This window comes from Ursus arctos, unplaced genomic scaffold, assembly GCF_023065955.2.
Source record: "Ursus arctos isolate Adak ecotype North America unplaced genomic scaffold, UrsArc2.0 scaffold_2, whole genome shotgun sequence".
NCBI classification, from domain to species: domain Eukaryota; kingdom Metazoa; phylum Chordata; class Mammalia; order Carnivora; family Ursidae; genus Ursus; species Ursus arctos.
The window spans coordinates 54,280,782-54,295,138 of record NW_026622874.1 but is presented as its reverse complement, the minus strand read 5'-3'; the positions used below and the strand labels follow the sequence as shown (position 1 = coordinate 54,295,138).

Below are 14,357 nucleotides of genomic sequence, written 5' to 3'. Positions count from 1 at the left end.
GGCTTTAAAGTACAACCTTGAGATCAAGAGTTATATGCTCTACCAACTGAGCTAGCCAGCCTCTCCCTGTAATTTTTCTTTTTAGTAATTTTATTTTTCTTTGTCTTTCATCAAAGGCCAGAATGCTTGACTTTGTCTGTTTAAGATTTTATTTATTTGACAGAAAGCACAAAAGCAGGGGGAGTGGCAGGCAGAGGAAGTGGGGAGAAGCAGACTCCCCACTGAGTCGGGAGCCACGTGGGCCTCAGTCCCAAGACTCTGGGATCATGACCTGGGCTGAAGGCAGATACTTAACTGACTGAGCCACCCCGGTGCCCCGAAGGCTTGCCTTTTGCACTTTTTCTTATTCTTAGCTAACATATATAGAACCTATTATGAGCAGGTACTACCAAGTGTTGTGTTTAATTCTAATAGCAGTGTGAGGAAGGCACTTTAATGGCTACATTTTACAAATGGTTTCAGAAACTGATTCCTACAGCATTTTGGTAGTTTGCCAGACTTGTGCTGTCTGGCTCTAGAGTCCATTTGACTTAAAATTCTGCAGCCTATGTCTGTTACATGTGGCAGAAGCCCAATTTGGCATTAGTACTAACTGACGCAGCATGACTTTTACTTTCTTAAGCTAGCTAGTTGTCTCTTGAGCTGATTATTTTAGTTACCTTGTGAACATTTTATAGTCCTTTTAGCTTTCTCGAAATTTAGGATTGTTAGAACCACATTATTTCAGATTCAGAAACAATATCTGTAAGATAATGGTTTGATTTCCTCACCTCTCTGAAATTAAATCCTTTATGTAAAGCCTAGTACATTAACTGTCATATAGTATGGGTACTCAGTGATTATTAGTTTGTTGTGTTTTTTCTTCCCAATGATGGGTATAGCATGATACAGGTAGAACACTTTCAACAAAGACTATAGGTAGTGTTTCTGTTTCTTTTCTTGGAACTCACAGTCCTTTGTTTTATTTTTGGTATACCTTTTGTTTTAGAGTAGTTTTAGTTTACAGAAACGTAGCAGAGATAGTACAAAATGTTCCCGCATACACTGCACCCAGTTATCTGTAATGTTACCATTACTCTGGTACCTTTGTCACAACTGGTGAACCAATATCAATATATTGCTATTATTATCACTGAAACGCCATACCTTTTTTGGATTTTATTAGTTTTTCCCTAATGTCCTTTTTCTGTTTTAGAATCTCATCTGGGATACCAGTGACAGCCTTTTATGTTATGCAGAAAGTTTTGAATAACCCTAAATACATTGCTTTGTACTTGTCTGCGTTAACCTGTGCATATAAATTCTTCTTAACGTTGAATCATCAATCTAGGATGCTGCGTGAATTTCTGAAACATGGATTGATTTAAAAACTGATGTGAAGACTTGCAAGGACTTGTATTTTCCCCTCCCCTGTTGATACCAGCTGAGATCAGGTTGGCGTGAAACTAGGAAACTAGGGCATGGGACCATGGCTACCATTGGTGGAATCTAGTAAAAATTCACGAGAGCTGATTAAACTTCCTTGCTTCATGCTGTATTTGCTGCCCAGGAAAGGGTATTTTTAGCAGTAGTATAGGAGACTGCTTTTTACCCACTTCGCTGATCGAAGAGAATGTTGATAGAGAATATTATCAACAGTGCTTGTAACATATTTTATTCCTTATAATTGCCAACTGCGCATAGGAACAGAATAGTGTTTCCATGGGTTGTGATTCATGGAGCGTTGGTACTGGAAGGTCCCTTAGTGAAAATCCTTTTATTTTGGCTTCTGAGAAAACTGACGCCTTGAGAAAGTGGCTCTTCCGCAGCCTCCTGATCCCCATGTGCCCTTCATGGAGTCCTCACACGGCAGTGGTGACCTCAGAGGTGCCTCTCGCTGGTGTACATGAGGTGGGTGCTCGGTTCTCGCAGCATCAGGTCTTAGTGAAGAAGATACATTGTCGGGTAGCACCAGAAGCCATTTTGGAAGTTGTCCTCTAAATGACCATTCGTTTCCTCTGTAAGAAAAAAAGAAGATTTTCTTTAAGGTCGTTTTTTTGTTTTTTTCTCCTTAAGGTTGTAATGTTAACAAATAACTTGTCCCTTTGTGAGATTTTACATATGAAATTGTTTCTTGTGATTATTTTATAAATGTTGTAGTCTTTTTCTTCCTGTGCGGTGAGATTTTGTATCACAGTACTTTTTTGTTAGAAAATAAAATATGACTGGAGTACCAGCTAGAAGGATTTTTGTTTAGTTCTCATCTCCTCAAAAAGGTTAAGTTTAAGTATTTAGTTAAAACATGTTAATGAGTTTCTTTGTGAAATGTTTTTGTTTTAGTTACTTACACATTGGGCATGCAAAAGCTGCTCTTCTGAACCAGCACTACCAGGTTAACTTTAAAGGGAAACTGATCATGAGATTTGATGACACAAATCCTGAAAAAGAAAAGGAAGATTTTGAGAAGGTAATTAAAGGTGTAGTGATGACCCTTTGTCAGAAAAGTTAATGAAAATTAGAGGGTGACCTGATACCTTCATGGTAGGAAAATTAAGTTTGTTCTCATAGCTGCTTTTTTCCCTCATCTGTATATTCCGTGTCTAAGACCTAAGCCAAGCAGTATTGAGCTCCCAGACCAAAAAACTTGAATTTAATTTTTTCTTCCTCAGTTGTACAATTTACCAAAGTGTGCTATATTTTCCTCTAAGTACCAATTTCTTAAATGAATTGGTCACTAGAGGCAGGTTTCCTTTTTGTCATTTAATTGTAAGTGTATGAATGAAACAAACACTTAAGTAGGTATTGGAAAATTGGGAAGGTTTGCTAGCCTCTTTTATCTTCTTTATTCAGAAGCACTGCAATATATTCAAAGAGAGGGCAAACAATTGTCAGTATGACCAATAATAACCAGTTTTCCAGAGTAAATGGAAAGCTCCATCATGAGATCAGCTTTCTCAGCTGAAAATTTGGAGACTAGCATAATGAATATTTTGGTTTTTTTCCTTTTCTGATCTAATATACAACTTGCACAACCATTTTCAGGCTTTTTTTTTTTTTTTTTTTTTTTTGACTGATGGTGTATAATTACATTTGCCCAAATGCAGTATCAAGGATTGAAAATACACAAGAAAATGCAAAAGATAAATTGATGGTTATTTTGGATTCTTTTTGCAGGTTATTTTGGAAGATGTTGCAATGTTGCATATCAAACCAGATCAATTTACTTACACTTCGGATCATTTTGAAACTATAATGAAATATGCAGAGAAGCTAATTCAGGAAGGGAAGGCTTATGTGGATGATACTCCCGCTGAGCAGATGAAAGCAGAACGTGAGCAGAGGATAGAATCCGAGCATAGGAAAAACTGTAAGGCACATTTAGTGTTTGTGTTTTAATTGATGGTCTTCTGTTCTACTTCTTCAGTAGAACAAGATTTCGATGAAAGATACTGATTTGAGACACATTTGGGAATATGATTCATACATTAATTCATCACAGAATTCTTTTTCTTTATCATCTTCACATTTTTTTTTACTTTGTTGGCATTACAACTGCATGCAAAGTGTGTGTGCCCTTAGTGTCGCACTTACTAAGTGCCGTCTTTTGCATTGTATTCATTCCGTTTGAATGGTTATTTCTGCAACTTTTTGTAGTTCTCCCAATTTAAATACTTAGCCTTTCTATAAAATGTTTGATGATTGTGTTATTAGGACCCAAATCTTCTTAGCATGTGGGTAAATGTGACTATAATATTGAATATAATATTTAAGCTTAGTATTACTTTATATCTCAGAAATACCACTTAATGAAAGAGCATATCTTTCTTACTAACTGCTTGTCGCCTGAACTACTGAATAGGGCTATTTTCATTCCGTAGTTACGTTGCCATAATTTCGTAATACTGTATTTAAATCTTGGGAAGTGTATAGTAAATTCAGATTGTTACAGAAGTCTCTCTTTTTTGTCTCTCTCTTTTTTAAGTTCCCCTCATTTTCAAAGATAGTTAACAACTGTACTTTGAGACCTCACTTAATTTTTTGAGGGCAGGTAAAACATGTCCATTATCTTCAGGAGCTTCCACAGAGAAGCATTGTATAATAGTTCTTTCTTACTTACATGGGGCAGGTTTTCAATATTCTCACATAAATAGAACCATAGCCACTTGGGACATAGAATTCTTTTTTCTGGGATTAAACTTGTGTCATTGTTTTCTGTGATCTCTCATATTTTTCAATCCAAGAGTCTCCTGCTTTCCACAAGCCCTCCTGACTGGCAGGGCTTTCAGGGAGCCCATGGGCTCAGGCTCGCAGCCCGAGCCATGTTCTTTACCTGGGCATGGGCTGTAGCGCTGATGCCTGTGGGCCCTGGTCTATGCCCTGGACCGATTTGGTCCATCCCCTGAGCATGAGGTGGCAAAGGGACACAATGCTTCTCCTTCAATGCAGTGTTAAATTTGAGGGGTCAGGGGCTGGCCAGTTGTGCTATGATGGGAAAATGGGAAATGCAGGATGAGAAAAACCTTCAGGCCTCTTTCTCTCTTACCTTTAATCAGTACTATATCAGTGTAATATATTGACTTCTTTGAAAAATATGTTTGTAGAGTATATTTTGTAAGTGTTCTGTGAGACTTCTTCATAAAAAAATGATGCATTTACCCCTCCCTCATACCAGATACTAGAACTATTGTAGTACTCTTAATCTAGTGGAGCGTGCTTACAATATGCGACTAAAATATGAAAATTGGTATCAAATTATGGGACTACTTAAATAATTTGAATTCAACTAGATTAGTAATACATTAGCTAAACTGTAATGTAATTATCGTTTTATAGCTATTGAGAAGAATCTGCAAATGTGGGAAGAAATGAAACAAGGGAGCCAGTTTGGTCAGTCCTGTTGTCTGAGAGCAAAAATTGACATGAGTAGTAACAATGGATGTATGAGAGACCCAACGCTTTATCGCTGTAAAATTCAGCCACATCCAAGAACTGGAAATAAATACAAGTGAGTGTATCTCTTTCATTATGCTTGGTGGCCTACTTTGATTTTGCTTTGATGATGTCTGTAAATACAGAGTAGATGCAGAATGATCAAGAGACTTGGGTCTTTGTTCACCCACAGGTTAGTAACTGCTATTGGTAAAGCGTGTAACCTAATCTCTTGGGGTGTTTACTCACCTATTGATTAAGGTTATGCTAGGTTATTATTTTTTTTTTTTTTAAAGATTTTGTTTATTTATTTGACAGAGATAGAGACAGCCAGCGAGAGAGGGAACACAAGCAGGGGGAGTGGGGGAGGAAGAAGCAGGCTCATAGCTGAGGAGCCTGATGTGGGGCTCGATCCCATAACGCCGGGATCATGCCCTGAGCCGAAGGCAGATGCTTTAACCGCTGTGCCACCCAGACGCCCCTATGCTGGGTTATTTCTAAGGTCATTTCCATCTCTAAAAGTTCTTCACTCTGCCTATAGTTGCTTTTTTGGTATTGATTAGGTTTATTGTGGTGTGTATCTTTAGATGAAGATACTTCTCTTCCTCTTATAAACTTGGATTCTGCTGGGCATAAATTGATTCACGAAAGTGATAGAACTGAAAATTTACAGAAACGTGAACAATGTAAAAGTATCATGTGTCTTTTTTCTAGTTTTGATTCGTTTTCTATGTGGGTTTTCAGTTAACGATTTTTTTCTTTAAATGGGTTCCCCTCCCCTATTAATTTACCTTTATAAAGTAATTGTATTTTTTTTTTTACTTTGAAGAAGCCTACTACATGTAAGTACTCATTCAACACTTCTGAAGAGATTAGTGAATGTAAATGCTAACCTGTTAGCTAATGTAACTTTCTTTAAATGTGTGGGTGTAGATGTGTGTGTCCATATGTGTTATACATGTGGTTACAGGTATCTACATAAGTCTCTTATTTTTAACAGTGTACTTTCTTATTTTATTAAGCAGATACTTTGAATACATTTGCAGAAGTGAGTTTGTATTTACATTTTCAGTATCAAATAGTTGCCAAGAATAATGCAGTAGCATTTTAATGAAGTATCCTAAAAATTAGAGGCATAATGCAATATTATATTTGTTAAAATTCAAATTAAAATTGTGCATTGTGTACATTATTTTAATCAGAAATTGTTTTTAAGATTTCATCTTAAATGGAATTTTAATTAACCGTCTTCTCGTCAGAGAAGGAAATGCTTTGTTCTTAAATTCATTTAGTTACAGGAGATTTAAGCTTAGGTATTTACTCAAGTATGGGATTAAGATATTGAAAAGCTAAAAATTCCCTTGAATTTTTATGTACAGTTGACCCTTGAGGAATGCAGGGAATTAGGGCGCCAACACCCTGCGCATCAAAAATCTGTATATAACTTGTGATTCCCCCAGAACTTAGCTACTGGTAGCCTCCTATTGACCAGAAGGCTACTGATAACATAAAGTCATTTAACACATATTTTGTATGTTATATGTATTATATATTGTACTCTTAAAATAAGCCAGAGAAAATAAAATGTTATTAAGAAAGTCATAAAAATATATTTGTAGTGCTGTACTGTATTTATAAAAATCCGTGTATAAGTGGACCCATGCAGTTCTAATTTGTGTTGTTCAAGGGTCAGCTGTATTTTGCTTTTTACTTTTCTACCATGCTCTACATTGGCAATTACAGAAGTATGATTATAGAATTTGCTATTTCAATACCCAGTTGTCTGTTAAATTGCCAATTTGCTTTTTTGTTTAAATATTGAGTGGGTTAACTAATTTATTCTCAAAGACTGAAGATATTTTGATATACTTCGAATATAATAGGTTATAAAACCTGTTGATTTTTAAGATATTCCTAACTTGTAAGGAATTATATTTCAAATTGCTGTTGCTTCTTATAATGCATAATCTAAGATGGAAAGGGTAAAAGCTTCATTTTGCTTTTCAATATATTCCCTTTTTTTCCAGTGTTTATCCGACATATGATTTTGCCTGCCCCATAGTTGACAGTATTGAAGGCGTTACACACGCCCTGAGAACAACAGAATACCATGACAGAGATGAACAGTTTTATTGGATTATTGAAGCCTTAGGCATAAGAAAACCATATATTTGGGAATATAGCCGACTAAATCTCAACAACACAGTGCTCTCCAAAAGAAAACTCACATGGTTTGTCAACGAAGGATTGGTAGATGGATGGTATGTTTACTGTGACCTAGAATTGAGAGGAAGTAGTAAGAACATGGTCTATCAGTGGTTGTAAAACTGTTTTCAGGGGTGGGGTGGGGGTATGAATGGGAAGAGTTTGAATGGGTGGGCCTCTAGGGTTTCTGGTCCTTACCTTTATTTCATCCAGCGCATCAAGTCCCCCTACCGCTCTCTAAGGCTACAAACATGGAGTGCCCATTTGGACCCTGGTGCATAGGAATGCAAAACACACAAGGGCACATTCTCTGCAGATCTTAGCATTTTGTAGAAAAGTAGTTGTGACTCTGGTTCTTTGTATATCTGGTTACCATTCTCCACACTCAGCTGAGGCTCTGAGGCTTTTCTTTTTAGCTGGGTCCCAGGAAGGCCAAAAAATGCCTTGAGTTAAGGTGAAGACATAGATGGTCTCTGCCTTGGTGGTGAGGACCCACTTTGTGGAGCTGTTGGTTGCCAGAGGACTAGGCATCCAGGAAAAGTTTGCAAATCTCTCTAGTATATTAATAACCTATACAGGATTTCTGCGAGAAAGTGGAATACAAAAATTAAAGTCATCTTGTAGCCATATATCTGTGTAAATGAAACCTGTTCAGATGAGTTACCAGGATGCTAAGTCTAAGAATTTTTTTTATCTGAATTAACAAGAACGTATTTACTAGTTTCTGTTAGCATCGCGTAATACTGACATGTTAAGTATATTTTGAAAACTATATATTTTATACTGGTTTATTGTAGAGCTGAATTTTATAAAAGGCAAGTTTATCTTGGGCTCCAGGCAAAGGTTTTTATTGCAAACTTACTGAAGTTTGTATAACCCAAAGGGCTTCGTAAAGTATATTCATACGTGGATGACATGATACCATCTCTTATCTGATTCTCATGGTTGTATGTAGAATAGGGACCTTGAATATTTGTTAAATAAAAAGCAAATAAGAATGTTTTAATGCATGGCTTTTCCATATTTGAAGACGTCACCTCTGTGTCTTTTTTGAAATGTACTTTTACTATTTCTACTAGTGCATTTATTTTACCAGGCAGTGTTTGACTAGTAGGTAGTTTTCCTCTTCCATGAATGTGGGCTCACTGGTATTATGATCTACCCAATTATTATATAAACAACTCAGTCCAAATATTTTACAAGCTGACTATAATTTATTATTCATTAGGTACTTTGTACTGCTTGTGTTTGTACTTTAAAAAGATCTCATTGGTACTTACCAATTTCCCTATTTCCCAGGGATGACCCAAGGTTTCCTACAGTTCGCGGTGTGCTCAGGAGGGGGATGACCGTTGAAGGGCTGAAACAGTTTATTGCTGCTCAGGTAACCTACACTTTGTTGAGTTTTCAAGTGTCTTATTAATATCCCTTTAGTCGCTGTTATTTCTGTTCATTCTATTCCTTGTTCCTTATAATGCAAGGATAGAATTTTTTTTTTTCTAAGGAGCATGTTTATAATAGTGGAAAATTGAAAATGTCTTACTCTTGTAAGCTGAAGTGGGACAAAGGCAGCCTCTGGTATTTTTATATAGTGAAATACATGGCTCTTGACTGTGGCTGTTCAGAGTAACCAAAGTAGTTTGTGCATACTGGGTTTTATATTCCAGTGGACGTAAACGTGCAGGTATTTATTGGGTTTATTTTTCTCTAACATGCTTAGCTTAAATATGCTAATGAATACTTTTTGCCTCTATTGATTTTTCTAGGGCTCTTCACGTTCAATTGTGAACATGGAATGGGACAAAATTTGGGCATTTAATAAAAAGGTACACATTTTGACTCTTGGTCCTTCTTTCTTGTGCCTAACTCCTGAATAATACAATATGTGTAGAATTCACTAGTGTGTTCATTGTAGAGAAAATTTTGTGAAAAACATTAACATTTTGCAGACCTTCAGGAAAATGGAATGTTTTCCTTTTTTAAACTTATAAAGAGCATTAAGCCTGTTAGGTATACCAAACAAGTCACAATGATTAAAACTAACTTGGAGTTAATGGGGAGCGGTAACAGTTTTTTCCTTAAATCTTTTATGAACACTGCATTTCATTTTTCTGCTTTCAAGCTGCGAGCTCTCTGTAAGAAGGTATTACTTAACGCTTTTATTTGCCTTACTTAGCACATAGCTTTTAGCATATTACATGTTATAACCTGAGATGTTATACAGCTTTGAAGCACAATCACATTTATATAAAAGACTTGCTTATACAAATCAACTGAAAATGCATTATTCCTAGTTTTAAAAAACATGTCCTCTGGTTTTCTTAGTGGCAAAGGGAAGATTTGGCTAACTTCATTCCACTGTTCCCTTGTGTGCTGAGAGGACAGAGTTTTAAAGTTGTATGTTTCACTGAATTGTATTGAAGGTTCACTAATTATAATTCCTGTGTCTTATTGAATCTAGCTTTTTTTTTTTTAACTGTTCCTTAAAGTCAAATAAGGAATACTGCATATCGACATTGTTAATTACCAATTGGAAGCGGATGCTTAGACACTATAATAAGGCAAATCATTAAAATGCCATGTTTTAAACTATAGTTTCTGTGATTGTGTTCTGTACTTCTTTTTTCTTATTGCTGCTTGATTGTGCTGATGCCTTGCTTCAAGAAATACTTGCTTGTCTCGCATGTGTCTTGAATTTGTTTTATTTAGTCTTGTGTGTTTTTGATACATAAAGGAACTAATTGGTTCTTTCTGTTGCTGCAGTTACTAATAATAAATACAAGTAGAATTTACAGGCAAAGTTAATTTGGTGTACTTTTCATTAATAACCCAGATTTTAAAGGTTTCAAGTTTTAAAGTTATACATGTGTACTTAGTTCAAATACATGAACTATATTTCACCATGGTCAGAGAGGTCTGTAGGGTCTGTTAAGGTGAGCAGCATATTTGCCTTTTTTCTTTCCTTCCATTTTCTCCCCCTAGAGAAAGCACTTTCAGCTCTTTTAGATCATTCTTTTGGTATTTTTATTGCTTGTGTCTCTAAATAAGATGTGTGTTGCTACTTTTTGATTTTTTTTTTTTTTTTTTTTTTTTTTTTTTTTACATTTCAAGCATCCTCACTTGACTCCCACAACAGAAAGAGGGGACATGGGTCTCTTACTTTTTCTCAGACCCTGTTGGTTTTCTTGTAGTTGATTGTTGTTTTCCCCCATTTGTTTAGTTTTCTAATTCCATCTTCGCTCTCCAGGAGTTGTCTGAATTTCCTACCGAGATGTTCTTGTGCCTCGGTATTCTTTCAGTTTTATCATGTTGACAGCTCTGCCTGAGCCTTCTGCGCTGCCCTGTGCTGATCTGGATTAGGGGCCCATTAGCTTCTGAAGCTCAGCAGTTTCCTGAGGTCAGCCATCATCGTCCTGGGATCCCCTTTGCTTTTGTTCTGTGATGGGTCACAGATGGGTCACACAATGGTTCTTGGATTTCTCTTCTTTTTTTATGTTTCTCTTGCTTTGCTGTGCTCTGTCCTTTGGTAGCTCCCTGAGACGGGGGCAAGGGGTGAGGATTGTTGAGACCTTGTGTATGACCTTTGTCACTCTGAAATTTCGTGATGATGTGCTGTAGTGGGGGCTCTGTTTTCATCCTTATCCATCGGAAGAACATGTGGCTTCCAGTCTGGAAACTTATTCCTTCAGTTCTGGGAGATTTTCTTGAATCCATTCTTTGTTTTTTCTCTACTTTGTTTTCTTCTCCCTGGAACTCTTCCTGAGCAGATGTTGGGCCTCCTGGATGGTCCTCTAATTTTATTTTCTCTCTTATTTTCCACCTCATCTTTTGGCTTTGCTTTGTACTGGATTGACTCAACTTTATCTTCCTACCCTCCTGTTGAGTTTTTCATTTATGTATCATTTCCAAGATTTCTTTTCAGTCCTCTGAATTTTAAAAAAACTTCTTGGGGCGCCGAGGTGTCGCAGTCATTAAGCGTCTGCCTTTGGCTCAGGGTGTGATCCCGGCGTTCTGGGATCGAGCCCCACATCAGGCTTCTCCACTGGAAGCCTGCTTCTTCCTCTCCCACTCCCCCTGCTTGTGTTCCCTCTCTTGCTGGCTCTCTCTGTCAAATAAATAAATAAAATCTAAAAATAAAATAAAAAATATAAAAACTTCTTGTTCTGTTTCATGCTTAGAATACTAGCATCAGTAGGAATTTTTTTCTTGTATCTCTTTCTTGCAGATTATTTTGGCTTTTTGTTTCATATTATAGACATATTAAAGACATCTCAGGGGTCTGGATAGTCTTGATTATCTGCTCATGTTTAACATGGAGAACTAAAGGAGCAGTTAGAAGCCCAGAAAGAGTTGGGCTTGTCAGCTGAACCTCGATGTAGGATGACCTGGCTGAGTCAGTTGGAGAACCTCGATGTCAGTAACTATATCTCTTATCTCTTGGATTAGGCAGTTTTTCCAGAGGAGTTTCTTTTAATTACCTGCCTGAAGTGTGAAGGCTTGGCTGCCAGACCGTTGGAGCTGAACAGAGGAAGACTGAGGGCTTTTCTGTCTAGTATCATACATTCACTTAATCTGCTGGTCTCTGTGCAGTACCCTCACCTTCAGCTCCCCCTGGTATCTGCCAGGATCTAAGCACCCTCCTTGCAGAGTAAACTTCCCTTCTGTAGTGGGGATGGGGGAGGGGCAGTTGCCTTGTTTATGGAGCAGAGAGGGGATGTTTCCATACAGTTTTCAGATTCCATAGTTTGTTGTTATTATCTCCTCTTTGATTACACTGATTTTTTGGGTTTGTGCCTTTAAACAACAACAAAAAAATCCTTTATGTCTTTTTAGTGGGGAGGTGGGAAGGAGTGAAAGTAGATGAGTATTCTTCAGCTGCTTTGTTTATCTATACATCTGTGGGACCTCTAATCATTAAGCACCATGTTAAAAACAGCAGTTAAAACATTGTGATTGATAGTAAAGATGAAGTTATTCTGATGATGTACCTTTTCGTTTCTATTGCTGACTTTCCTCACCTCTTCCTATCCTTCCTTCATGTTGCCAGTCTTTCTGCCCCTTGAGGTACAGATCTCTTATCTAGGGTTCATGTCACATTCAGTCTGATTACTGCTTTGTTATTTTATAGCTTGCTCTTTCTTTCCAAGCTCTGCAAATAAAATATAAGTGAAGCATCACTGAACTAAATTTAACACCGTGGCACTCTGAAGCAGTCATTAAGGGCAGAGATAAAATGTCATTCTTTGGACACTATCCCACTCTTAGAAACCCAGCATTTTTGTTAAAGCATCTTCTGCTAAAGGACAACAGGGTTAACTCTGGATTAGCTGGAACTCTTTAAGTACATGCTCCTTTGGAGAAACAGCTTTATTTAGAGTATAGCATATATGGCAAAGAAAAGGGGAGAAATGGATGAAGGGGACAGTGAGATGTGGGGTGGGTAATAATCTCAATATCCCTCTGAAAATACTGTAATCCATGCTTTCTTAGCCTGACTTCTCATGTTGGTAGGAAACTAATACATCATTTTTCTGAATCATAACTAAATAGAAGCTGTCTAGTTCCCATTAAATAATATACCTTGATACTGATAGGGGACATTTCACTAGCTTACTCTGTATTAACCTAATTTTCTTCATGGTTTTATGTAACTGCTAAATGTGAACTCTTCAGTCAAGTCATAGTTCTAAGGTGTTCATTTCAGAGTAATGCTTGCTTACATCAACCTTCCTTTACTGCTTTAATTTTAAAATCTGTGTTAGTATTTTAGTGGTATGATAATATAATAGTTTTCCCCCAAATCTCATCCCAACCATCTTGCTTCTGCTCCTACCTAGTAAATTAAAGTATGTAGAAACTTCTCTCTTTGGCCCCAAATAAGGAAAATCTTCCTTCAAATGAAAATTCTTCAAGTAAACCCCAGTAAATAAAAGGGTAGTTCTTCTGGTGGACGTGTGTTAAGGGTTCTGGAGTCTTCTCCTTAGTCCCAGTCTTGTCCTTCCCCCACTGGGTAGTTTTTGCCAGGACAACTTCCTTGAAATCTCTGGGACCCTTCAGAGTAATTTGATCCAGAAATTTTTAGAACTGTATAATTTTAGAGCTGAAAAAGTCTTAAATCTTTTAATCTAGAATTTCCCAGATTTGACTGTTCCTGACTGTCCTGTGTAATGCTTGTTAAAAATAGATTTCTAGACCTTACTTCAGACTATTACATTCATTTTCCTGTAGGGTTAAGCGGCCTGAGAATCTGTGCTAGCCACTGTCTAAGTGATCATTATCAGTAGTCGGGTGTAAGAAACCACCTTCTTCTCTTGTCAGTTGAGGAAACTGAGGTGCAGTGAACTGGAGGAAGTTTCTCAGGCTGGCTTGTCTAGTTTCAGCTTCTTTAAAAAAAGTGTATCTTCCCGGATTAAATACTGAACTGAGGAGTCACAGATTAAAAGTCTTTGATCATTTTAGCCCAGTTGAAGCTGAAAGGAGGAATCTTTAACTTGTAAGAATGACCTTTAAGCTAACTCAAGGAAGGAAAGAACGGAATAATAATAGAGAGAGGCTTGTCCTGATTTACTACCAACATGAACTATAAGCCATGAGGAGTAGCAGACACGGGAAAGTTAAAATTCTGAGTGACTCATTCTCAGACTCATTCTTTTCAGAAGCTGAAAAATACTCTCAAAGCAAACAAACAAAAAACAACCAAACAACCAAACAGTGATAACAACAACAATATAATACAAAACAAACATAGCCAAGTTTAATTAGCCATACCACTATTTCCTACATCCTCCATAGCTGTTTGTACATACGCCTCTATCTACATTTTTCTTCCATATGCTTTATTTAGTGTCTAAACACTGCTGTTGTGTGTGGTCATCATGGATAATTTTAAATTGAACAGTGAAGTGAGGAAAATACATCCGATCGAGAGGGCATGTCACTGCTGTTTTGGAGGTGGCGTTAGGTTAGAGCATAGCGAGTAGGACCATTCATTCAGTGAATCCGCACCTGTTTGTTGATTACCTGTGTGTGCCAGGCCCTTGCCAAGTACTGGGAACACAGTGGTCCCTGTATATGTAGCTTGCAGACCAGTAGAAATGTCTTGTTTATACTGAGTTTGTAGAATTGCCTTATTATAGTGACCTAATGCTGTTTTGCTTTGATGGTGATATGTTGTCTAACACTGATTAAAAATGATACTGAAAAATACATTATCTATATTCTTTGAAAATGGACTTCTCCAACAA

At 37.1% G+C, this 14,357-nt stretch overlaps 1 protein-coding gene across 1 annotated transcript in view; it reads left to right on the top strand.

The window, feature by feature from the left end:
- EPRS1 (glutamyl-prolyl-tRNA synthetase 1) overlaps positions 1-14,357 on the top strand; it is a 65,671-nt gene that overhangs the window by 13,885 nt on the left and 37,429 nt on the right. The window contains exons 7-12 of the mRNA XM_026517312.3: positions 2,320-2,446; positions 3,154-3,346; positions 4,813-4,984; positions 6,936-7,169; positions 8,413-8,497; positions 8,880-8,939. Of these exons, the coding sequence (XP_026373097.2) occupies positions 2,320-2,446; positions 3,154-3,346; positions 4,813-4,984; positions 6,936-7,169; positions 8,413-8,497; positions 8,880-8,939 (871 nt within the window). The remainder of the gene's footprint in view (positions 1-2,319; positions 2,447-3,153; positions 3,347-4,812; positions 4,985-6,935; positions 7,170-8,412; positions 8,498-8,879; positions 8,940-14,357) is intronic.